Source organism: Typopeltis vanoorti, chromosome 22 (assembly GCF_054136105.1).
Source record: "Typopeltis vanoorti isolate ZY-2024b chromosome 22, IOZ_Tvanoo_1.0, whole genome shotgun sequence".
Classification (NCBI taxonomy): Eukaryota; Metazoa; Arthropoda; class Arachnida; order Uropygi; family Thelyphonidae; genus Typopeltis; species Typopeltis vanoorti.
The window spans coordinates 32,021,142-32,048,270 of NC_143570.1; the positions used below are offsets into that span (position 1 = coordinate 32,021,142).

General features: G+C 35.0%; 1 protein-coding gene across 1 annotated transcript in view; it reads left to right on the forward strand.

The window, feature by feature from the left end:
- The window catches only part of eIF2gamma (eukaryotic translation initiation factor 2 subunit gamma), a 183,349-nt gene that overhangs the window by 17,657 nt on the left and 138,563 nt on the right, over positions 1-27,129 (forward strand). The window contains exons 4-5 of the mRNA XM_090412319.1: positions 13,365-13,430; positions 23,399-23,520. Of these exons, the coding sequence (XP_090268445.1) occupies positions 13,365-13,430; positions 23,399-23,520 (188 nt within the window). The remainder of the gene's footprint in view (positions 1-13,364; positions 13,431-23,398; positions 23,521-27,129) is intronic.

The following is a 27,129-nucleotide window of genomic DNA, read 5'->3' on the forward strand; positions in this document are numbered from 1 at the left end:
TTAAAGCACTGTTTCTCTTCACAGAAGACTCCGCATTTATAACCGCACTAGCTTCGCCACTACGAGAACAAATTACCCCTATGCATGTTCTCCTGGCCAACATAAATAAAGGTATTTGGGTGCTAGAGGAGGAGCTTTCTGACGTGCTGAAGCATGATCTTTGGACGATTCTCTATGATGTCTTGTGCGTTTCGGCAACAAAAGAATTTGAAAAGATACGAAGTCGGCACATCAAAAAATTTGAAAACTTGAAAAAGGACTCTACCTTCGAACCTCAACAACCACTCAACACAGTAATCAACCTTTCTTCCATTACTTTGAAGCCTGAGGCACTCAATGTGCTGGCACTTGGCCACAATTGCCAGCGCGATTATGATTAAACTTGTTTTTAATCTCTGCGCTCTTTGAAAAATGACCTGTTAATCCTGCTGACTTCACCTATAGACTGTCAGTTGACTTCATCTGTTATGTTAATCCACCACCTTGTCTATACCCAATCTTTGTTAGTTGTGGAGAGTAAGATAACAATATCAATATATAATTTTATTTTATTTTTTGTTTAGTAAAAGATTAGAATGTTTTAGTTTTATATCGATGAGGCTGCACTGACTTCACAAAATCAGTATGTTGTGTTTATCCAAAGAATGAAGCTCAAATGTAAAAAATAAAATATTTGCTCTAAACAAATATGTGTACAATCGATTCAGTTCTATATATTAAGTAATTCTCTTATCTCTATAAGAAGATCTGACATTTGTATTCTCTATTGAATTACAGTTAGTAAATTCTAATATTCTATATATCTAACTCTTAATTCTGATTGAATACTATAGATAACTATAATGGTGTTCTAAAATTTGATAAGGTTTTCTTTGAGTTCATGTTATCTCTGACTCCCAGTTAAAATTAATTTCTTTAACTTCAAATACTATACAAAACAAATTAAACCTAGCATTCAGCTGAAAGTGCTGTAGTTTTACTTGACTATATGTGAACTATCTTCTTTGTCTTCCTTTGTTATATTTGCTTCTTCATTTTATTGTTTTTACTCATTCATTCATTCTTTCTTTATCTCTCAAATTCCTTAGAATACAATAAAATTTAACCATCTGACAATCTTTCATATTTAAATTTGCTGTGGTGTATTAACATGGATTTCTTCCAACATGTTCTGTGGCGGGTATCCAGAGTATGCTAATATCTGATCCTGTTTATTCTCCGAGACTTTATTTATTTTTTTGCTTCTGTAGCGCAACTGGAACACCTGCAGAACATTGCACCCTTCGATTGGAAAACACCTGGGTTTGATCCTTGTTGTGATGAGGGGAACCCTTATGTGAGCTTTTTCAATTGAAGGTGAGTTAACCAATCTCATACGGAGGTAGCAGGGTTTTTTCTCCCAGAAACTCTGGTTTTTCATCCTGTGTACAGACAAATCAGCTTTCAGAGCACACACAGTTTACAGACAAAAATACTGTTGTTGGTGATGATGGGTGGTAGATGACACTGATAGTAGTAGTGTCATAGTAGGAATATTAAGTAGTAGTGGAGAGGGTGAGTCTTTAGCAAAGTAGAGTAGATTACCCTCTCGCGATGAGTCCTTAGACTCCCTTGAGGTTCACGTAATAACATACTTGCATTTGTCATCTTCTAGTAAGCAAGTTTCCTTAATACATCTTTCCTTCATTCAATAGGAATTCATTAATTGAGCAGTTCCAAATGCACTACCAATAAAAAATAACTTTACTGTACATTCCATCTTGCTCCTTGAAAAATATACCACTTGCTTCTATTTAAGCACATAACATTCTCAGTAATATATATAAACCTGATACATCATACTGTCCTTCAGTATTAACTCCACCACAGTGCTTCCTTGGAGAGCAGATAAAGACGCATATAAAAACTTTTTGGAGATCACAGAATTTAACTCAGTAGTTTTTCACTCCTTTATGGCTCTCCTTGCTTGCCTACTAGCCTGCTAGCATTCTTGTTACTCAGTGACAGCTGTTCTAAAAAAAAAAAAAACAACTTCACTACTAATGTGGATTTCCATTACTGAGATTTGAGATTGTCTTTAGATGAGAGAGAAAATTCCATTTTTATTGAAGTATGAAAGATTTAATAGTGCATAGCACATTAGTATTCATCTTAATTGGTTCAGTGCAATTAATTGTAGGATAACTTTGAATACTTTAATTTATCAATTAATATAATTTTAAAGATGGAAAGCATAAAGACTTTCCAAGCATAACTTGCCTTGCTTGCTCACAGTAGATCAAAAATGCACTCGCATGAAAATCTCTGAACAGTGCTTGGAGCATTTTAACAAGAATTAAACTGATTTTGTGTGCTGATTTATTACTATGGCTGAGACTTGGATTCACCATTACACACCAAAATCCAAACAGCAGTCAGAACAGTGGACAGAAGCCAGTTGTTCAGCGCCAAAGAAGACAGTCGGTTTCATCAGCAAGAAAGGTCATGGCATCGTCGGTGTTTTGGGATGCTAAAGCCATTTTGTTTATTAATTATCTTGAAAAGGGTAAAACAATAACCGGGGAATATTATTCCATCTTTTAACCAGACTAGATGAAAAAATTCATGAGAAAAGACCCGGTTTGCAGAAGAAAAAAAAAATCATCTTTCATCAGGACAATGCACCTGCCCACAAAGATGTTTTGGCAATGGAAAATTAAAGGATCTGCACTATGAATTGTTGGAACATCCACCCTATTCCCCAGATTTGGCTCCCTCTGACTTCTATCTCTTCCCCAAACTAAAATTCTTCCTCGCTGGTCAGCATTTTTCTTCGAATCAAGAGGTGATTGCAGCTGTAGATAGGTATTTTGCAGATCTTATTGAGAACCACTACAGGGACGGGATAATGGCGCTGGAGCATCACTGGAATAAATGTATTAGAAGGGAGATTAAGTTGAAAAATAAAAATAATTTTGAAATTATAAATTTGTTTTTTCATTGTTAGGCTGAGAACTTTTCAGACCATCCTCGTATGTTCTGTAAGAGAAGAATAGTATCATTGATCGGGACATTAGTGAAAAGGGCAGTTATGTCAAAGCTGACTAATAAATCTTTGTCATTGAATGATGTTTCTAATTTTGTTTATGAAGTGTTGTGCATTTTTTTAAAATGATAATTAGAATTCATTACTTAGTGTAGTACCTGCATGTATCTTATTATACAGGGTCAGCCTAAAAGAAATAGACACTTTCAAAGTTTTACAGAAAGAAGAGTTTTAATAGCATGGCTGAAATACTTACATGGTTTGAAGAGTACATCCTGAAGTTTACATGAGTAAGTTACAAGTGCTCTATGTGTGACACAACAAATATCAATATGATAGTCCAGTTCTTCCCAAACACTTCTCAGCATGTCCATGTCAACAGTCGCAGCAGCTACTGCGATGCGTTGTCTAAGATCGTCCACACTTGTAGGGAGGGGAGGAACAAAAACTCTGTCCTCCCCTCCCTACAAGTGTACCCCCATAAGAAGTAGTCACAGGGTGTTAAATCCAGACTTCTTGGTGGCCAACATGTAAGAGCCATGTTCTGGACGGTTGAACGTCCAATTCAGCGGCGAGGCAAATTTTCATCCAGGTTATTTCTAACTTCAAGGTACCAGTGCAGCGGAGCGCCATTTTGGACAAATATGAAATTGTCATTGTCTTCTTGTAGTTGAGGCATCAGCCACTCATGTAATATGTGTAGGTAAGTTATTCCACACACTGTTTTTTCCTGGAAAAATAATGGTCCATACGCCTTTTTACGGGATACAGCGCAAAAACGTTCACTTTGGGCGAATCCCTCACATGCTCCACTACAGCTCTCGGGTTTTCAGTTCCCCATATACGAACGTTGTGTTTGTTCATGGTACAGCTAACGTGGAAAGTTGATTCGTCACCGAAAATTAGCCGGTCAAAGAAATCATCACTTTCTTCAATCCGTTGCTGCATGTCCATACAGAATGAGTGATGGAGGATTTTGTCTTTTTCACTGAGGTTCTGCAATAATTGCAACCGGTAAGGGAACATTCGTAAACGTTTACGCAAGATATTTCACACAGTCTTTCTTGGAACTTGAAGTTCTAAACTTGCACGTGTTGTCGACTTCTTTGGGCTGCACGCGTATGTCTCACGAACACGAGTCACTGTTTCCTCGGATACAGGTGGTCTCCCAGGACTTTTCCTCTTGTACAGACAACCAGTTTCCTTAAATTTCTTGCTCCAAGCGTAGATTGATTGCCTTGTGGGTGTTGTTTACCATACCGTGTTGTAAAACGACACTGCATGACAGTAACAGAATTTAAGGTATACATTTTTGGTCGTTTTTTATAGATAGAAATACACTTTTATATATCACAAAATGGATACCCTCAAAACATCATCAAAAAATATCTATACAATGACAACCCCAGACAAGAAGAATCCCACCGTCAGCACGTTTCTACTGTAGTGATACCTTTCATCAAGTCAATTTCTTATCAAATAGCAAGAATACTAAGAGCCAACATCAGAGTGGTCTTCAAACCAACCACCAACATCAGACAAGTTTTAGGATCTCCAAAAGATAAAGTTCCGTTCTACAAATATCCAGGAGTATATTACATTCCCTGCTCCTGTGGTCTTGCCTACATTGGACAAACTTCACGAAGTTTAGAAATTAGACAAAAAGAACATGTTGGTGATGTAAACCACAACAGAAGCATTTCTTCCGGCTTAGCACATCATTTCTGCACGTCTAACCACACGATAGATTGGCAAAACAGCTCCATGCCATATCTCGATGACGACTACAGGCATCGTGTATTTAAGGAAGCCACAATAGTACTAATAACCGGCGGAAACCTCAACAGAAATCAGGGTATAATTCTCAACAGTTCGTGGAAAAACTTGATCCTCTCTCTCAATCAATCTGAACTACAGCTAGCCAGTAATCACATTACAAGTCTACAACAAACACGCATGCGTGATAATGAATAAGAACAATAAGCCATCTTTGTCACGCGAAACGTGTAACCATAGATACTAGTTTGGTTTACAACGTTTTTTATGTTCCTTTTAATTTGCATTTACTTTCATATCTCCGTAATACCTTGAAAAAGCCAGACAGTTTGCTGGCGAAACTGGTAGGTTTTAATAAATGTTTATTTGTAAAATACTGGTCTGTATTAATAAAAGTGTATTTCTATCTAGTAACAGAATTTGTTTTTGCAAATTCAATCACACAGAAAGCCTTCTCCACCTGGCTAGTGGCCATGCTGCTCGACTTACGTCAAGGGCGCTCACGTGGTGCTGACGTCACGAAGACAAACGAAAAGCAAAGGTCGTAAACATGAGGATTTTTCTATAAAACAGTACTAAATGCTTTCTGATGTAACAAACAAATTTCAATTTATAAAGCGTTTAAACTGCCTATTTCTTTTAGGCTAGCCCTGTATTTTGTTCCCTGGCAATGGCAATTTGACTTTGCCGAAATATTTGAATTTTAATTAATGTTAGTCTCAATTGTAATTTGCATAAAAAAATACGATTATGAATAGGCAATGTATAAGCCTTATCTTTAGTCTTCCACTAAGAGTTGCTGTATTTTAGATTTAAAAAAATATTTTCTTAAATCTGAACTATAGCAGGTCTATTAATTTAAAATTATCTTCCTGTAGGTTAGCTTGTTCAATTTCTTAACAGCTTTATATTTTTCAATCAAATTCTGCAAAGTGAATCATCATAATGTGTTATCTCCGTCCAGGAGGTTGACTACCATTATGCGACTCATGGTTTGACTATGGACTTAATAATATGTGGTAAGGACTCTATCTCTTCCACATTGTTGTAAGTATTCATGGCTGTACAAGGTGAATAAGAAAGGAATTTGAGTTTGATTGAAAAATATAAAGCTGTTGAGGAATTGAACAAGTAAAACATTTTGGTTATTTGGGGCACAATTTTTAGTTTAAATAGCAAATTAAATATCTATAGATAATAATAAGCAAGAGCTATTATATGGAGAGCTAGCTGTGCTAAATCATTTTTAATGTATGGATCTGAAAGTAGGCCTAAAAATACTTGATCATAAATGGAGTTTACTAGTATAAGAAACCCAAGGGGAAATTAGGAGAATGAACACTAGCATCAGTGAATGCCACTCTCACTGATCCTGTTGTTTTACTCTCCTAACTTTTGTTAAAAAATTATGATAGAAGAAACTTGCCATTATTAATATTAGAATGTGTAAAAGAAGCAAATCTTAGATGGTATGGTCACTTAAACAAATGGAAAAGGAAAAAGACAAGAGAAAGACTAAGATATAGATGGGATAATGCTTTAGAAGATTAAAATGTAAAAGCTAATCATATCAAAGACTTAACAAATAAGACAATATTAAAGTTGTTGATCAGAAACCTCTTATGAAATATTAAGATGTATAGTAGATATTAATATAGGCTATTTATTTATTTATAACAGCTTACACTGTATTGTAAGCTGTTATTTCTTTGATAACTTTAGTTATAAGTATTGTTTTCATGGTAAGTTAATTTTCTAAATGTTGGACTTTGTTGATGTTTATATATTACTTCATCAAATAGTTGCACAGATAATAGGAGAATTTTTCTGCTCAGGAGGCAGTTACAGATTCTTGAAACTTCTTGTATAAAGACTACATCACAAATGTTGATATAAAAATTTTTATATTAATATTTGTCTTACGATCTTTATACTTGAAGTTTCAAGACTCAATATAATCATCAAAATCTCAGTTGCTAGTTACAAATATTCTGTTCATTTTATCCTCAGTTCATTTGTAAACACTGGTATCTCAAAATTAGTGTTATGCACTTCATTCTAAATTAATTCTTTTGGTAATATTCTCATAATCAGCAATACATATGTGCATTAACTAATCTTATGTGTCTGGATAGTAAAAATAAAATACAATATTATAATTAGAAAAGTTCAAATATTTCATGATTTTTTTTTTTTTTTTTTTTTTTTTTTTTTCTTTCCCAAAAAATGTTGAAGTAATACTGGGTGAGCCAATGATAAGATAGGGAGCTAGAGATTCTGTTCTGGGGATTATTTTATTTATTTGTTTTATACAACTCCAATCTGCTTGTCAATCAAAATGCATCTTACATTAAATCTACCATCTGTTCTTGATAAGTCAAAGTTCTATAACTATCAACACATATTGGAAAGTGTTTTGCAATAATCCATGCAACAAAGAATTCAATCTTGAATTCACTTCTTGGTGGTAATAAAGTAGCAGCTTTATCCATTTAACTGCCAGAACTGATATACATGTTTTTTAAGGTTAGGGTACCCACAAAAAATTCAGTTTTGAGGTAAAAATGAGAAGAAAAAAAAATTTTTTTTATTATAAAGTTTATATACTAAAGAATATATTCCGTAATTTTCGTACCCAAAAACATCTACATTTTGAGTTATCTTTATCTTTATGATTTAAATGCTCATTAAATATGCAAAAACTTTAAATTGTTATAAATTTGCTTGTAATTGTCAGAATTAAAAAATTTTAAAAATTAAATTATGTCGATTTAAAAGCTCTATAACATCAGTATCATAAGTAAAATCAATTGTGAGAAGAAATTTTATTGGTTCTTGCTACCATTGCTATATTGTAAGCTACTTTGAAATAAGCCAATCAGAGCAAAGCTTACAACACCAGTATGGCCGCCACTAACCGGGCGTGTTTTCAAAGTGTGTTTTCAAAGATTTCCTGGTGGCTTTTAAATAATCATAGAATAATAATAAAGTATGGTTATAAACTTTAAATTGATTTTTCTCGGGTTTAATTTTCAACACATTGCAGTTGGTTTTGGCATCATCAAATTCCTACCATGTATCCTCAAGAGGTGTACAGGATATGATAGTACTACATGAAAAATTTACATTATTACTAACTTCCTATCTACAATTTTCCTCCAAATTAGTCTGAAACTCGTAAAGACTCCAAAATTATCAGATCTTATATTTCTATCATCTAAGGAACTTTGTATAGTATCAATCCACCTATATCTTGGTCTTCCTCTGGGTCGTTTTCTTGTCAACCTTGCAGAGAACACTTATTTTGCTAATCTTTCTTCGCCCATTCTGTTTAAGTAACCATACCACCTTAGATTAGCTCTGCTAACACATTCCTGGATGCTGACAATGTCAGGTTCTTTCCTAATATCCTCGTTTTTAATATGATATTGTCATTGATGCCATCTGTTCACACCTCTAATCTTTCTCAGGACTCTCATATCTGGGGTCTCTAGTCTTTGGTGTTTTACTTCTGACCCAGCTCTCAGATCCATAAGTTAAAATTGTTTTGAACGCTGTCTTGTATACAGCTAATTTAGTGTTCCTACTAATTTCTCTCTTATTCCATGTGAATTTATTCAATTGACTTCCTACCATACCAGCTTTGTTGATTCTATTGTCTATTTCCATATTTAATTTACCATCTTCACTAAAAATAGTGCCTAAGTAGCTGAAATGTTTTACTTGTTCCACAGGTTTTCTGTTCACAATGCAGTTGACATTTTCAACGATTCTGCCTATTTTCATTGTCTTCGTCTTTTTATTGCTGACCTTCATACCATATCTATTACAACATTTAGTCAAGGAATCTTGCAGACTTGTAGCAGATTTATTTAGAAGTATAACATCCTCATAAAGCAAAGAGCTGACATTCACATCTCCAATTTTATATCATGTTTAATACCACTTTCCTTCCTAATGTGATCCATATAGATAATGAATAACAGAGGGGATAATGTACATCCTTGTCTCACACCAGATTTAACATTAAACCATCTTCCCGTACTTCCTTCAATTCTAACTGCTGACTTACTACTCAAATAAAGACTAAGTATTGCTTGATATAATGCCCCATTGACACCATATAACTGTAGCGTATTGAATAGCTTCTCTCTTGGCACCTTGTCATATGCCTTTTCCAGATCGACAAAATTTAAATACAGATCTTTGTTATATTCCCATGCTTTTTCAACTATTTGTCATAAAGTGAAGATCTGATCCTTACAGCCTCTATTTGGCCTGAATCCAGCTTGTTCTTCACCAAACTTTTCTTCCACAACCGTTTCTCAACTATACTTGCATAGATCTTGCCAGTAGGGAAGTACCTCTGTAATTCTCACATTCAGTGTTATTTCCCTTTTTATATATGGGTACTATGAGAGCTCTACTCCAATCATCAGGAATTCATCCCTCTGTCCAGGCTTTCCAAACTGTGCAATGCAGCCACTGTAAGACTCTTATACCACCATACTTCAGCATTTCTGGTCGAACATCATCTACTCCTGCTGCCTTTCTGCATTTCAAGCCTTTGATGGCTTTTTCTACTTCAAGTATGGATATGTATTCCTGACTGTATGCCTGTTGAGTGTTTTTTACCACTGTGCTATCACTGATAGTTTCATTTAGCAATTTTTTTGAAGTAATTACTCCATATTCAAGGATATCATTTTCTCCCATTTTCATGTCACCTGTATCATCTCTTCTTTTACAGCACCTCTTTCCTCCATTTCTAAGCTTCTTCAACCTCCAGAATATCTTACTACCTGCTTGATATTTATTTTCTATATTCTTGCCAAAGCCCTCCCATGACTTTTGTTTAGCTAGTTTTACACAGTGTTTAGCGTTCTTACATTTGTCTCTGTATTCTCTCAGAGCACAAGCTGATTTATTTGGATATGCTTTCTTCTTTTCCTTCACTGCCTCTTTAACTTCCTGTTTCCACCACGGAGTTCTGATTTTTCTATCCTTGCATACAACTTCACTACGTGCCCCTCTGACTGAATCAATCAGTGTTTTTTTCTTGCCACTGAGTCTTCAAGGTTTGGTTGCTGTTCTCAAACTCTTTCATTTTTTTCTTGAATAATGTTTGTGTATTTTAGTCTACAGTTTACATCTGAGAGCTGCTCAGCTATTATTCTCTTTAAAACTTTCTTACATGTTATTCTTTTCAATATGAAATTCAATTTTATCCTGCTCAAGACTAAATATTGATCACTTCCAATTTCAAATCCTCCATACACTCTGGTGTGCTGCACCAGGGAGAAAACATCACTATCAATTCTACACCTTTTTTAATTTTATTTTAAAAATAACAACCATGTGCTGCTTAAAAATACCATTATTATAATTAAAAATGAGTTTTTCTCCCCTGCTACTGCTTTTTGCTTTTGATATCTCATTATTATTATATTTATTACTTCAACTCTCCTGGAGTCAAAGACTCATCGAGGGAAGGAGAGAGAGAGAAATTTGTACCATTAACAATTACATTATATAAATGAAGTATATATTATATTACATTACAATATAGATGTGTACATGTATTTCTTTTTACAAAATCAGAGGTGCATAGAAAAGTTGTGAATTTATAAATTAAAAATTTGCAGTTAAATGTTTGTGAACATAACTATGAATTTTATCTCCAATTTGTTGTAAAAATACAGAAGATGGCTTGCACAACTCTGTGAGAAAAAAAGCTCTCACCCCTTTCTTGACAGCATTTAATCTCAACTTTGTTGGATGCCCTCTCATCCATTCCCCACTCAGCAGACATCAAGGTCTCGTAAAAAAGGCAAAATGAATTCCTGATATTTGAAGTGTTCATTTTATCCTGTCTATCTTTGCATCATCAACAAGCAGTTGTATGCCTCTTGTCATTTCCTTTCTGGTGTCATTAATATAGAGATTAAATAACAGTAAGTCAAGACCTGATCTCTCGGGTACACCAATGGTCACCTTAAATCTTGAAGGTCCCCATGCACCACTTTTTGATATACATCAGATAAAATATACTTGGATAAGATGGCTGACTGATGTCAGCCATCTTATCCAAGTCGATAGTTTATATTCTAATCCTGTATTCTCCAGTTTATATAACAGCTTTTCTTATATCATTTCCTTTTATTTCATTTTATTCAGTTCAGCCATAACATTATTGTAAAATATGAGAGGAATTCCTCAACATTCCTTCCTCGAGCAAACCTATGCTGTTCATGGCAAAGTATATAGATTCTCTGTCAACCTATTTCTTCATGAGAGCTTTTATCATCTTTTCCTGGATCTTCACTACCACTCTAGATAAATTCATCTTTGCACCACTTTTGTACAATGAAGATTATCATATATTGTTTCCACTCCTGTGGAATATACTCTGTCCTGAGATCCAAATTATACAGACAAGACAAAGGAACAGCCAGCTCAGCTGAACTCTTTTTTGCATCTGTGATGGTATTCCATCACCTCCTATTGCTGAATTCTTATTTAGTTTATATAACAGCTTCAGTACCTCTTTATACACCTGAGTTTCTTCCCCCAGTGGAAGAAACTCAGGTGTATGTTCCATACACCAGCTTGTTAACTCTTAGCAAAATAGGCATTATCTGATATTCTTTTCTGCATCTGCCACCCATATAATATCTGCATTCAGCAGAGTTATTCTTTTACATTTGTTCTTCCTTTAGCTTGCAGGGCCTATTTCTTTTCATTCTCAGACTTAGCTTTCCATACAGCAGTCGTAACTCTTCTGGCCTGCTCCTTATAATTTTCATAACTGACATCCCTTATGCATGTGGCATTCCTTTCACATAATTCTTTTACTTAAGAATGTCTTGTTTAATAAGATTGAACATCCATTTCACTCCTACTCTATTTATTCTTCGATCTTTAGGGACATATTCTGATAATGCATCATTTAATTATTTTTTTCATGCTTTCTCTGCACTGTCAGTATAGGACTAGTCCATGTATTCTCCTTACTTGGTCATAATTTCCTGCTTTGTTGTTCAGCATGGATGTCCTATTCTTAATGGAACACCATGTAATTAGCCACTTCATAGGTTAGTACAGCATGTTCACTATTGTCAGCTGGATGCAGAACAGTCATGTCTCTAATTGAAACCCCCCTCTGAGACTATAATCAGGTCTAGCACTCTTCAACCTCGAGTTCTGTCTGTCACATGCTTATGGAAGTTGACTCACAACAGCTCAATAAATTCAGCTTCATTCTTCTCATGAGATTTCACAGGTACCCAATAAATACTTTAGATTATTGAAGTCACCCATGGTGATTACTTGTTTGACATCCATCAGGTTAATTTGGTGCTGCATTTCATCATGGCCAGCAACTGATCCCTTCGGTCACTCCACTATGTATTTAACTTGTTAGACTCCACCTCTCAGCAGATATCTCCAAACCCCAATTTTTTTTTTTTTTTTACTAATATTGCAATTATAGCTTTCTACCCTAACTGCTGGGTAGGATATGCTGCTAATGATATCAAATGATATGAGTAGCAGCATATCCTCCCCTCCCTCTGTACCTGTCTTGTTTGTCCTTAAAAATGTTATACCTTTTATACTCAATTCCACTTAATAGACCTGCCTCTTAATGCAGGGTCTAACTTATGCCTGAGACTAGGCAGATTAATGACATTTGCCTGAAATAATAAACTAAATAGGCTCAATCTGTTACCATTAAAATAAAAAATAGCCTGAAAATTTCAGCAGTCAGTCATCTTCATAATTGTAAAGAGGGAATGAACACAAGTGGTGAACATTAAATTATTCTATATTAGTCACTTGAGTGATTTCAGAGCTGGTGTGGGACAAATCCACTTCTTAATTGGATAGAGATCCAGTGCTGGTCTGTTAGCATAAATTGATACTGTTCTCTTAGAACAAATTAAAAAGAAATATTACACAATTAAAATTTAATTGAAATTTATGACATTTGCTTGGGTGGGTGACAGCACATTTTGTGTTTGAAAGGTTTTTTGTAATAGATGTCATAATTAAGCTAATATAGCATTTCAAAAAATGTAAACATCAATTCTGCATTTTCATTTTTATATTTCATACTCTTCTACTTCTCTCTTATTGCTTCTCATTATTGTTTGCATTTGCACTTTTTCATTTTGTTGTTTTGCATCTTTTATGTTCGGTTGCTGCCAATCTTGTGTACATTTCCAACCCAGAGTTATAAGCAGTCAAAAATGATCATGAGGTATATTTTGTTCTGTTCATGCCATTTCCTTTGTTTACTGATTGTGATGTCATTTGTTAAGAAGTTCATTTCACTTCTATTTGTAATAATGAGCTTAAAATTGTTTTGCTCATATGGGACGTTTCCATAGTTAATGATATCACATCATTACATGATAGTTATGTTTACTGTAGTGTATGTATATTGTAGTGTGTAATAATCAGTATATTATATTTTTAAATGTTATGGATATGTTATGAATTTAAAATTTGCAGTGAACTGCTTGTTAATATACTGTATAACTAATACCTGTCTTATTTATAGACTGTCAGATTTAAGAATGAATTAGAAAGAAATATTACAATCAAACTTGGCTATGCAAATGCAAAGGTATGATAATTTCATATTTTAAAATATTGCTTGGTATTTGAGTGGCTGTAAAGTTTTTTTTAATGCATATACTTGTATATATTTTATCTCTACAAATCTTAAACAATATCAACCTTTTTTGTTTCTGTCTGCAGGAAACATTTAAAAACCAGTGAGGAGCCTACCTTCAGGAATATCACTCTTGTATGCAAGGACATGGAGATGGTTCTGCTCAGGTTTGAGTAGCTCTCCTCATGGGCAATCCTACTCCTTTCCATCATGTCCATCTTAATACTGCATTGGAAGCAGTTGTGATTTTCCTATCTGTGGGGTTTCTTATCGCAGTATGCTCAATATATTTACCTGATTTATATTCCATTGAAAGTAACTTGAACTTACCCACTGATCCTGACACATCTGAAGATGTATTGGATATTTTTCTGGAGGAAGAGATGGACGACGGTTGTCCATACCTGATTATGATGTAAATGAAACAATGTGATATTCTCGTATTGCAATTGCCTCAGCCATACTCTTAATGGGTGACTTTAATGGACATAACACTTTATAGGATAGTACCAACACGAATAGACAAGACTGTATTATTGAATGAATGCTTGACAACCATGACCTCTCCCTTATTAATAACTGAGCATATACCTTCTTCCTTATGCCTACCTGCTCTTATTCTGTGATTGATCTTAATATCTGTTCCCCTGCCATTTTCCTGCTGCTCGTGGGATGTTGAAGAAAACATATATGGAAGTGATAGTTTTCCCATTATTAGCACATTTTCATAGGAAGTACATTTTCCCAACTTGCAAAATTTAATACTGATGCAGTCAGCCCAAACACCTTCACTCGGAAGTAGTGAAGTATGTAACACATTGTATTGTCCATGCAGTAATCAAACAACCAGTATTTACACACGTCATCCCAATTTCCATTCTGTTCAAAGCCTTGGTGGAACCCAGAATGCCAAGCAGCCAAAAAAGGATCATGTGCTATATTTTGCAGATAACCCACCACAACAAACGTAATAGAATTAAAATATGCTTGGGCTGAAGCATGTTATGTGAGACATCAGTCAAAAACTGTCCTGAATCCAATTTACATCATTGATTAATCAAACAACCAGTACAAAAATTGTATGAGTTAAAATCTGGAAGATGAAAGGTAGATACAGAACATGCTGATTGTCTATCTTTGAATATAATGAATTCGTTGTTGCTGATCCCAAAGCTATTGCATACACTTTGGGAGAAAACTTGGCCAGAATCTCAGTAACAGTTTCAGATCCCTTTCATTTTCTAATTTTGAAAGAGCAACAAGAGAAACAGTGGCTAGGCTTTTGTACTAAGGGGATATAGCTTGTACAATCAGCCTTTTATTAGAGGAACTCAAAACAGTGTTTATCCTCTCTCACCCTAGTGCAGTAGGCCCTAATAATATCCATTATGAGATTATTAAACACCTCCTTCATCTTCTGTGGATCTCCTTCTCTTACTATACAATAGAATATTTACAGAGGATGAGTTTCTGGACTCTTGACGTAAGTCAGTAGTCATTGTTATCCCAAAATCTGGCAAGGATCCAGCATAGGCCAATAATTATTGTCCACTTGCCTCTTACTAGCTGTCTTTGTAATGTCTTGGAAAAAATGGTCAACTTCTTTCCAACATATAAATGTGGCTTTTGCAGACACAAATCGACCTTGGACCATCTGATCCATTATACATGTTTTTGTATAAGAGATGCTTTCCTGAAATGAGAGCATGTAATTTCAGTGTTCTTCGACATGGAAGAAACTTATGACACAGCCTGGAGATATTGCATATTCAAACACTTGTTTAATTTTGGTCTAGGAGACACCTTCCTGTTTTTATTAAGAACTTGCTATCCAGCTGAGTCCTCCAAGTCTGAGTGGGAAGCATGTTATCTTGGCCATGTCATCAAGAAGAGAGAGAGAGAGTTCCTCAAGGCTCTCTCTCTTAAAAGTGTGACCTTCTTCGCCATCAGAGTGAACTCAATTACTGAACAGCTTCCTCTCACAATAGGCGATTGCCTTTATGTTGACGACTTCACAATTTTCTGTCACTTCTTGAACTGAAAAGCAACTTTAACAAGCAATCGATCATGTCTCTTTAGGCTCTTTATTGTGGGTTCAAGTTTTCTGCAGAAAAAACTCTGTGTACACTTATGTTGAAAACGCACTCTCCACCCCGATCCCCAGTTAAGAATGGGACAAACTGTTATCCACAGTAGCACCAGAGTTTAAGTTTCTGGGACTCGCCTTTGACAGCAAGTTAACATTCTTTACACACATTTGTCATCTTTCGGGAAAAAAGAATTAAATATCCTCTGCACTCTCTCCTGTACTGAATGGGATGCTGATTGATGTCTCCTTGAGCTGCACTTATGATGCACTTGTATATTCAAAGCTTGATTATGGATCGCAGGCTTACAATTCAGCAAGGGAAATCATGCTCTGGGGGTTAGACCCTATCAATCATCAGGAATGTTGAATCAAATGAACTCCTCCCCTCTATCACTTAGACAAAAACATTTGTCTCTTAATTATGCCCTAAAAATAAAGTCCCTTCAAGATCATCCTACATGGACTAGTCTCTTTTCTCTACATTGGGAAGTTCTGCATCACACACACAAACACACATCAGACTGCCATCCATCCTTTTGGTATGCATGTTAAAGAGGTTATGTTATCATTTAAATATTCCATTGTAATAATTTATTTAATATTGAGGTAATGTATTCACCATATTTTCATTGTGGCATCTTCAGTAATCTTGTTTTTGCACAAGCAAGTACTTAAAAAAACAGTTTTTACTGGTATATTTCTGAGTACATTAAGACCACTGCTTGGTTGATATTTTCCAGTTGTAATTTGCCATCCATGACTTCTGTTTTTGGTGGAATTAGTTTATGAATAAAGTCAGTTCAGTGGAGATTGAAGAACCGATACTACTTTCTTTATTATTTCAAGTCTTGTATTATTTATAAGAAAATCATTGTATTCTGCTACATGAAATGCTGCATTTTAATGCAGCATTTCATCATAACATGTCACAATATGTCACTATACAAGAATGTATAGTGACATATTGCAACATCTGAACCAAGAGCTCATTTGGGTGTATGTAACATTTTTTGAGTGGTGACCTATTGAAATGACAAATTTTAATAGTGATCCTAAATTCAAATTTTGTAAATTATATTGTGAGGAATTATTATAATTTTATAATTTCAGATTATTTTGCCAATAAAAGAAATCCAGTTATAGCATAAAATGTGCTTTCTTAACAGCATTACACGTTTAATTAACATTAGTATTGCTTAGTCTCTTATAGTTTATATTCAACTCAGTTTGAAGTTATTCAGAGTCGAAATTTTGATTGCCATTATTTCTCTTGTTATTTGAAAGAGTTATCATGGTATTTATGACATAGTTTTTCCTAATTTTGCTACTGCAAATGGTATGATTAAAACTAAAAACTGAAATGATTCAGGAAATTTTAATCATCATCAAATTCCTGCCATGTATCCTCAAGGGGTGTACAGGATATGATAGTACTACATGAAAAATTTACATCATTACTAACTTCCAATCTACAATTTTCCTCCATATCAGTTTGTTACTAGTCAAGACTCCAACATTATCAGATCTTATATTTCTATCATCTCAGGCACTTTGTACCGTATCAATCCACCTATATCTTGGTTTTCCTCTGGGTCGTTTTCCTGACAACCTGGCAGAGAACACTTGTTTTATCTCTCTTTCCTTGCCCATTCTGTTTAAGTGACCATACCACCTGAGATTAGCTGTGCTAAAGCATTCCTGGATGCTGACAATGTCAAGTTCTTTCCTAATATCCTCATTTTTAATATGATATTGCCATTGATGCCATCTGTTCATGCCTCTAATCTTTCTCAGTACTCTCATATCTGCAGTCTCTAGTCTTTGGTTAAGTGCTTTACTTCTGACCCAGCTCTCAGATCCATAAGTTAAAATTGGTTTGAACACTGTCTTGTATATAGCTAATTTAGTGTTCTGACTAATTTCTCTCTTATTTCATATGAATTTATTCAATTGACTTCCTACCATACCAGCTTGATTCTGTTGTCTATTTCCATATTTAATTTACCATCTTCACTAAATATCATGCCTAAGTAGCTGAAATGTCTTACTTGTTACACAGGTTCTCCATTCACAATGCAGTTGACATTTTCAATGATTCTACCTGTTTTCATTGTCTTTGTCTTTTTATTGCTGACCTTCATATCATATCTATTACAACAGTTTTTCAATTTACTCAGGGAATCTTGCAGACTTGTAGCGAATTTATTTAGAAGTATAATATTGTCTGCATAAAGCAAAGAGCTGACCTTAACATCTCCAATTTTGATATCAGATTTAATACCACTTTCCTTCATAATATGATCGATATAGATAATGAATAACAGAGAGGATAATGTACATCCTTGTCTCACACCAGATTTAATATTAAACCATCTTCCTGTACGTCCTCAATTCTAACTGCTGACTTACAACTCAAATAAAGACTAAGTATTGCTTGATATAATGCCCCATTGACACCATATAACTGTAGCGTATTGAATAGCTTCTCTCTTGGCACCTTGTCATATGCCTTTTCCAGATCAACAAAACTTAAATACAGATCTTTGTTATATTCCCATGATTTCTTGACTATTTGTCGTAAAGTGAAGATCTGACCCTGACAGCCTCTATTTGGCCTGAATCCAGCTGGTTCTTCAACCTTTTTTTCCACAATTCTTCTCAACCATTTCTCAAGTATACTAGCATATTTGTTTACATGAGTGTTCCATACCAGGAACACTCAGTAGGGAAATACCTCTGTAATTCTCACATTCACTTTTATTTCCCTTTTTATATATGGGTACTATAAGAGCTCTACTCCAATCAAAAGCCTCTGTCCAGGCCTTCTGAAATATGCAATGCAGCCACTGTAAGACTCTTATACCACCATACTTCAGCATTTCTGGTCAATATCATCATCTACTCCTGCCTTTCCACATTTCAAGCCTTTGGTGGCTTTTTCTACTTCAAGTATGGATATGTATTTCTGACTGTATGCCTGTTGAGTGTTTTTTTACCACTGTGCTATCACTGCTTGTTTCATTTAGCAATTTTTCGAAGTAATTACTCCATACTTCAAGGATATCTTTTTCTGCTTTTTTCATGTCACATTTATCATCTCTAATTCCTTTTACAGCACTCTTTCCTTCATTTCTGAGCTTCTTCAAACCTCCAGAATATTTTGCCACCTTCTTGATATTTATTTTCTATGTTCTTGATAAATTCCTCCCATGACTTTTGTTTAGCTAGTTTTACACAGTGTTTAGTTTTCTTACATTTGTCTCTGTATTCTCTAAGAGCAGAAGCTGATTTATTTGCCAGGAACTTTTGATATGCTTCCTTCTTTTTCTTCACTGCCTCTTTTACTACTGGTGTCTCCACCATGGAGTTCTGATTTTTCTATCCTTGCAGACAACCTCACCACATGCCTCTCTGGCTGAATCAATCAGGGTTTTTTTCTTTAAGGTCTTTGAGAACAAGAACCAAATCTCCAAGGTTTGGTTCCTGTTCTCAAACTCTTTCATTTTTTCTTCAATAATCTTTGTGTATTTTAGTCTACAGTTCACATCTGAGAGCTGCTCAACTTTTATTCGCTTTAAAACTTTATATGTTATTCTTTTCGATATGAAATTCAATTTTATCCTGCTCAAGACGAAATAGTGATCACTTCCAATTTCAAATCCTCTGTATACTCTGGTGTCCTGCACCAGGGAGAAAACATTACTATCAACAATAATATAGTCAATGAGACTTTTCTTATTCCTTGCATTTTATCTCCATGTGAATTTGTGCACATTTTTATGTTGGAACATGGTGTTAGTAATGACCAGTCCATGTCCTGAGCAGAAATCCAACAGGTATTTGCCATTATTATTAGTTTTGCTCTTTTCTTCAAATTTTCCCAAAATATTTTTGTATGTCTGACAATCACTTCCTACTCTGCTATTTAGATCCACAACAAGGACCAACTTTTCCTTTTTCATTGTGTCAGTAGCTTTCTCTAGAGCCTCAAAAAATTCTTCCACTTCTACCTTAGTAGAGCCTTCTGTGGGACCATAGCTACAAATAAGTCTCATTGTCCAGTTCTTCATTCTCGTATTTTCCCAAATCACTCTACTTGAGACTGCCTGCCATTCAAGAAGATTAGCCTCGTATTTAGTGTTGAATACTATGGCTACTCCTTCTTTGCCTTGATTGTCATTGCCTAAATATAACATTTTGTATTTATTGCTCAGAAAGATCTCACCAGTTTTTGTGTTTTTTGTTTCAGTCATCCCTATTATGTCGATCTGGTACTTATCTAATTCCTCAGCTAGCTTCATTTCTTTGCCATTTAGGCTTCTTATGTTGATAGCATCGATCTTTAACTCTGGTGATGTTGAGTTGGGGTGTGTTTTCAGATTTGTTCCAGGAGCTGACTTTTCGCTGTTCGCCCTGGTTCCCTGGCAAAAACAACGGGGGCCTTGTTTAATTTGGAGACGCCCAGCTGGCATGAAATTTTGCCATGTTGTGCCATCATTTTGTATTTTGGTTTAAGCCAATAAGAATACAATTTGGTCGGCTAAATCCCAAATTGCCATTCCATTCTCGTCCGTTCAGTATCTAGGTAGATACCCAACAGGATGCCACGAGAAGGTGTGGATTAGCCATTAGGTCAGAAACCCTTGTCGTATTTTAATAGATATCTTATCTATTTATTTTTAATTATCAAATTTCATTATATTCTATCCAGCCAAGATCGAATTATTAATATCAGTTCAAATAATTTTATCAGTGTAAATGATCTAATTTGTTTTTTCTCTAGAGTAAGCGGGGTTTCTGTTCCCTCCTTTTTTCTTACATGGAGAGCAGGTAGTGTTTTGCTGGTCATGTAGTTAGTCATGTAATCATGTAATTTACACTGTAATTAGTCAGCTAGGGAGAACTTCCTCCATTTGAGCACACAATAATAAAGTGGTTTCAACAGGCCGGCTGCCAGATAATACAAAGGGCCAAACCTTGGTAATACTTCTGGAGCTTCTTGATCAGCTGGCAAATAATCATGCTACTTACTCTGGAGGGAGTCCAAGTATAGCAGCTTTCAGGGACATTGTGAGTGCCCTGTTTGGACTGGAGTCATTCCCTGCGGGATGGGTCAGTCATGTCTGCAAGTCTTCCACCTGTACTTCTTGCTCCTTTATAAGTTTTCCCAGTATTCCACAACCATGAAAAATGAAAACCATACAAAAATAATATTGTCACTGCAGTTAAATAAAAAAAAAAAAAAGTGCTCACAAAATCCAACAAAAAATATCAAAAATACAATGAAAAATTGAAAAAAAAACAATAAAATTATATCTCCCTAAACTCCAACAAAACAACTAAATGTGCACTATCCTTACATTCAAATCCGATCAGGTCTGATATCCCATACCAAAGATTATTAGACCTGGAATCTCCTTTATACAATTAGTTTTAGCTCAAGATTTTGTTGCCTTCATGTAGTGTCTCTACTTCTCTCCTAATTCTGATGACTATATTTCCCCATTTGATTATATGGCTGAAAGTTGATCATATATAGTCTAATTACTAATAAATAATCTTCTTTTGGAGATTTAAATGTCTGTGTAGCTCAGTGGATGTGGCGTTTGCACACCATCGCTCTAGGCCGCACGAAGGAAGTCTTGGTTTCGAGTCTAGTCGGCGACTAGAGGAAATTTTTCTAAGCCTTTTTTCGACCGGTTCCCGAGTTAGTCGATCTCTGGCACGGGCAAGCAGGTTTTTCCTCCCGGAAACTCGGGTTTTTCGTCCTGTAAACTCAAGAAAATCGACCGTAGAACCCACATTATTTCAGACATTAAATATATTGTGTTAGGGTTAGTCACCACGAGATGGCGGCACATTTGAGCCGTCTCTCTTCACTGCGTACCGCTTAATTAGTGATAGGCTTGGGCCATCTGTCTCTGATTGGGTACCAGTGGAGATTGAACTGCCCACTCAGTCTCCAAAAGTTAGATAGGGCTAAATGGCCTCGCCTACTCCCGTATATACGGGAAAAAAAAAAAGGCGTTAGCTGATTTTTTTTTTTTTTTTTTTTTTTTTTTTTTTTTATTTGTGATGGTTTCTCTTCTCTAACTTCACAAACCAACTGGAAGAGATGGTGAATTATTTGCTCAGTATAATGATCTAATACAAATTATTCACCTACCTACCAGAATGAGATAATCCTCCTCATTCTCCTAACTGTGGACCTTTTCTTAACCTGCTTCCTTCTACATATGTCATTGATGGTAGTTCTCCTCTTGACTCTCTGACCATAACATTCTTCATGTTTCTTTATCTACAGATTGTTTTCTTTCAGCTAATCTCAGCCTTGTATCATCAAACCATCCCATTGCTCTCGCTTTGCTCTCAAAAGTGGTCATCAACAACCAGTTTCTTCACTTACCTAGAGACAGATCTGGCTAATTAGTGATCATAAATATGGATTGCACTATTCTTGTTCTACATCAAGAGTGCCCACAAGTTTCTCCAAATCTTTCTAAGGCATTGATTGAGTCTGACATTGCAGCCTTCTTACCAAGTAGCCATCTTATGGTTTCCCTCCTATCCTTTGTGAGTGGATTGCTACCATCCTCGCTGGTCAATAGCTGCATATCATAGTGAATGGTTCCCTCTCATCTGATTTTCCCATCATTTCCAGAATACCCCAAGGCTCTTCTTTTATCTACATTCATCCTCCTAGACCAATGATTTTTCACTAACATCCAGTTGTATTTGTGTCTTCACTGATGATACTATGCTCTATTCCTCTTTTTCATTTACAAAACCTTGTAGTGTTCAGATGACTCAAAACTTCAAATCTTCTATGGGCCAATGATCAACAGTGGCAGTCATTCTCAACATCAAAACACATAATTTAGGGAATTTTAATGCTACTATCATCCCATTGCCCTCACCTCACTCTCAAAAGTGGTCAATGACCAGCTTCTTCTCTTACCAAGAGATCAGGTTAATTAATGATCACAAATATGGATTCTACTATTCTTTTTCTACATCAAAAGTGACCACGAGTCTTTATTTCCTGGAAGAAAGTCCATGTCAGTTTCTCTTCTTTGTGTTTACTTTCATATCTGATCTATCCTGATATAAATAAATATATCATGTCCATAAGTTCTTAAGCCTCCAGAATTTTTTTTTTTTTTTTTTTAAACAATGCTGCACAACTCTTAGCACGTCATAAATCCCAAATTTGTCCAACATTAGAATATTGTTTTCACATTATTAGTGCACCAAAACTTCCCTCAGAATTCCTTCATTCATTCCCATAGATACCCTTTTTCTGCATTATGTCTTTTCTAGAGATATTTCCATGGATACTGCTCCACTGAACTGGCTTCCACCACCATTTTCCTATGATCATGTCCAAACACTGGGAGCTGATGTTCAATCTATTTATACTGTTCAGCTCCAAACCCATCCTTTATTCCATATGCCTCTGTCCTTTGAAAGCTTCCCCATACCACTTTCCCAAATGAATACAACCCCCTCTTTAGATTAGAGAGAAGAAAGAAATTCCTTTCTTCTCTCTAATCACTTCAACACACAGTACCATCATGTTATATATACCTTTTGGTGGGAGACTGAAATAAAAATATTGAACCACCTAGATATCTTCCTGTTACATCTTCATACAAAATAGCTTTTGTATGAAAAGATGGCAAAAGGGTTATAGTAGTTGCCTGTGCATTTTGTGAAATGTACCTAAAAATGTTATTTTACATAGAAAATAAAATTTTTCTTTGAAACAGTAGTATGATGATGATGCTTATCAACTGTGATGAGCCTCACTTATAAAACAATTCTTTTTCAGATATATAAATGTGACTGTGAAAACTGCCCTCGTCCTGCTTGTTATCGTTCAGCAGGAAGCAGTAAGGAAGATGACTTTCCTTGTGATAGAATTAATTGCCCTGGAAGATTTAGATTGTTGAGGTATAACGTTTGTAATGTTTCCATGTTTATAATTCATATACAGTGAAATCTATTTAATTTGGAAATACAATAACCCCTCTCTATATCTGTCCATCATTCAACCAAACCTGTAATTGTTCCTTGAATGGATTAGTATGTCATCTCACAGATGGTATTGCACCATACAACAATACCTTCTGCTGACCAATCCTTTAGTTATCTGACCAGCAGATTGATTTTCCACCAAGGTTTGGGTAATTGAGGGATTACTGTATATGCAACCCAGAAGTATTTTCATACAGCAGATTATTATTACTAATACAACAATGGGTGTTTCCATCGGGCTTATATTGACAGACTAACCATTATTCACATTATATATATATATATATATATATAAAAACATGCACATCCTAATCATTTTGATATTTCATGACTGTAATTGTATTTTATTTATCTCCGTAATTATCGTATAGTGTCTAATTAAAAATCTTTTTATTTCTTAACATTTATTTTATATAACTTTTATTTGAGTCACAATATACTTTGCTACCAAGGAAAACGTTATTGTTTTCCTTATGAAATTGTAAAGTATAGTTTACAATTGTACTACTGTTTGTTAATCTTTAGTGGCACTAAAAGATAACACAATTGTACTGTTAGGTTGGCTATTTATTAGATATCCCCAGGACCCTATTCTCAAGGCCAAACATGCTATTTTTCATACCACTTGAGGCTTTCAGTAAGATGGTTAGCTTGCACTGGATGACAAAAATCGTCTCTTTCCTCAAGACTTTCCCAAGCACCATACCACATTGGGGTTTCAAATCATATTGAATTCTTTACTAAATTATCATTATCATTAATAGTAAAGAAAAATTCATAATAAAACCATAATGGAGAAAAAGAAAAGAGAGAGATCAGCTAAAAAATCAAGCTAGCAGTATAGAAAGCAGTGTTCAAATCAATTTTAAGTTGTTAATCACAAAATTTAAATGTTGATGCTTTTCTTAAACAGCCAGTGGCTGTACTCTTTTAATGAAGACAGCATGATGGAAACTGTTCAAAAAACAGTGAAAGAGGAAGGAGAGAAATTGGTTCAGTAGTTGAAATTTGGGCAGTAAGTGGATGTTTACCAATACTGGTTACCGCTTACTGACACTGCCTTTGAAAATATCTAGCAGAGATACAAAGCAGAAACAGAACATCTCTGAGAAGAAGGTTGGAATGGTCTAGAATTGATGAGAGAGAGAGAGAGATTATCAATTAAGTAAATTTACCTCTTCTGGTTAACATCAAGCATTCTTTTAAGGTTTTTGGTGCACCACATGAAAATGAAAAGAAATATAGAAAAATTAAAAATACAATATATGTGTGTGTATATACAAGGGGAGTCTGGAAAGTTCTGATAAACACCTAGAACAAAATTGATATTAAAGCAACTGATATAACCACAAGAAAAAACATATCTTAAAACACTAACCCTTATGTTTTATCTAATTGTAACAATTTCTTTTCTTTTAGGATATATAAAAAGACAAAATAAATTCTTGTTCTAGGTGTTTATCAGAACTTTCCAGACCTTCCCCCCTTGTGTGTGTGTGAATATCTTATTTGGAGATCTGGGTATTATCAAAGATTGGGGGGGGTGTGTGTGTGAAGTGAGATTTCTGTTTCATTAGAGCACAACTCTGTTTTGGCATTACTGAAGTTCACATCGTTATATCACTGAAAACTTCAAGGAGATCTGAATTAATATGTTCACATTGGGAAGTGTTTCACACTTTTATCGTACCAAGGGGACTTCTCATTACTGTATGTGTGTCGCTTCTGCATCGGGTGAGTGGGCTCACTGACACAAAGTTTATATGGCATGTTAGTTGCATCTCTTTCAGTAGAATTTTATTTTAAGTTATAAAGGAACATCTATCCTGAAATTCTCTTATATTGAGAAGGTGGTGGCAGTTAAGAAAATATCCTAAGAAACACAAACTTCTAATCATCCCAATATACCTGGATTTTATTATCATTAAAGCACATTAATCATGTGACCCATGTCCAAAAAATCATGATAAGAGCACCATATAAAGAAAAACCTCTGTAATAATATAAAATGGATATTTCTGTATTCACTGAATTTAAAGTAAATGCAAGAAATGAGTAAAACATATCTGAGGATGTAATAAACATTTTTTCAGAAGAAGAGATACAGAAACATCATCATCAAATTCCTGCCATGTACCCTCAAGGGGTGTACAGGATATGATAGTACTACACAAAAAAAATTACATCATTACTAACTTCCTATCTACAATTTTCCTCCAAATCAGTCTATTACATGTCAAAACTCCAACATTATCAGATCTTATATTTCTATCGTCTAAGGCACTTTGTACCGTATCAATCCACCTATATCTTGGTCTTCCTCTGGGTCGTTTTGCTGCCAACCTGGCAGAGAACACTTGTTTTGCTAATCTTTCTTCGCCCATTCTGTTTAAGTGACCATACCACCTGAGGTTAGCTCTGCTAATGCATTTCTGGATGCTGACAATGTCAAGTTCTTTCATAATTTCCTCGTTTTTAATATTATATTGCCATTGATGCCATCTGTTCATGCCTATAATCTTTCTCAGGACTCTCATATCTGTGGTCTCTTGTCTTTGGTCATGTGTTTTACTTCTGACTCAGATCCATAAGTTAAAACTGGTTTGAACACTGTCTTGTATACAGCTAATTTAGTGTTGCAACTAATTTCTCTCTTATTCCATATGAATTTATTAAATTCTGATTCTGTTGGCTATTTCTATATTTAATTTACCATCTTCACTAAAAGTCGTTACTAAGTAGCTGAAATGTTTTATTTGTTCCACAGGTTCTCCATTCACAACACAGTTGACATTTTCAATGATTCTGCCTATTTTCATTGTCTTTGTCTTTTTATTGCTGACCTTCATACCATATCTATTACAACAGTTATTCAATTTAGTCAGAGAATCTTGCAGACTTGTAGTGGATTTATTTAGAAGTATAACATCATCTGCATAAAGCAAAGAGCTGACATTAACGTCTCCAATTTTGATATTATGTTTAATACCACTTTCCTTCATAATATGATCGATATAGATAATGAATAACAGAGAGGATAATGTACATCCTTGTCTCACAGCAGATTTAACATTAAACCATCTTCCTGTACTTCCTTCAATTCTAACTGCTGACTTACAATTCAAATAAAGACTAAGTATTGCTTGATATAATGTCCCATTGACACCATATAACTGTAGTTTATTGAATAGCTTCTCTCCTGGCACCTTGTCATATGCCTTTTCCAAATCGACAAAACTTAAATACAGATCTTTGTTATATTCCCATGCTTTCTCGACTTTGTCGTAAAGTGAAGATCTGATCCTGACAGCCTCTATTTGGCCTGAATCCAGCTTGTTCTTCACCAAGCTTTTCTTCCACAATTCTTCTTAACCGTTTCTCAAGTATACTTGCATAGATCTTGCCAGGAACATTCAGTAGGAAAATACCTCTGTCTATTCTCACATTCAGTTTTATTTCCCTTTTTATATATGGATACTATGAGAGCTCTACTCCAATCATCGGGAATTCGTCCCTCTGTCCAGG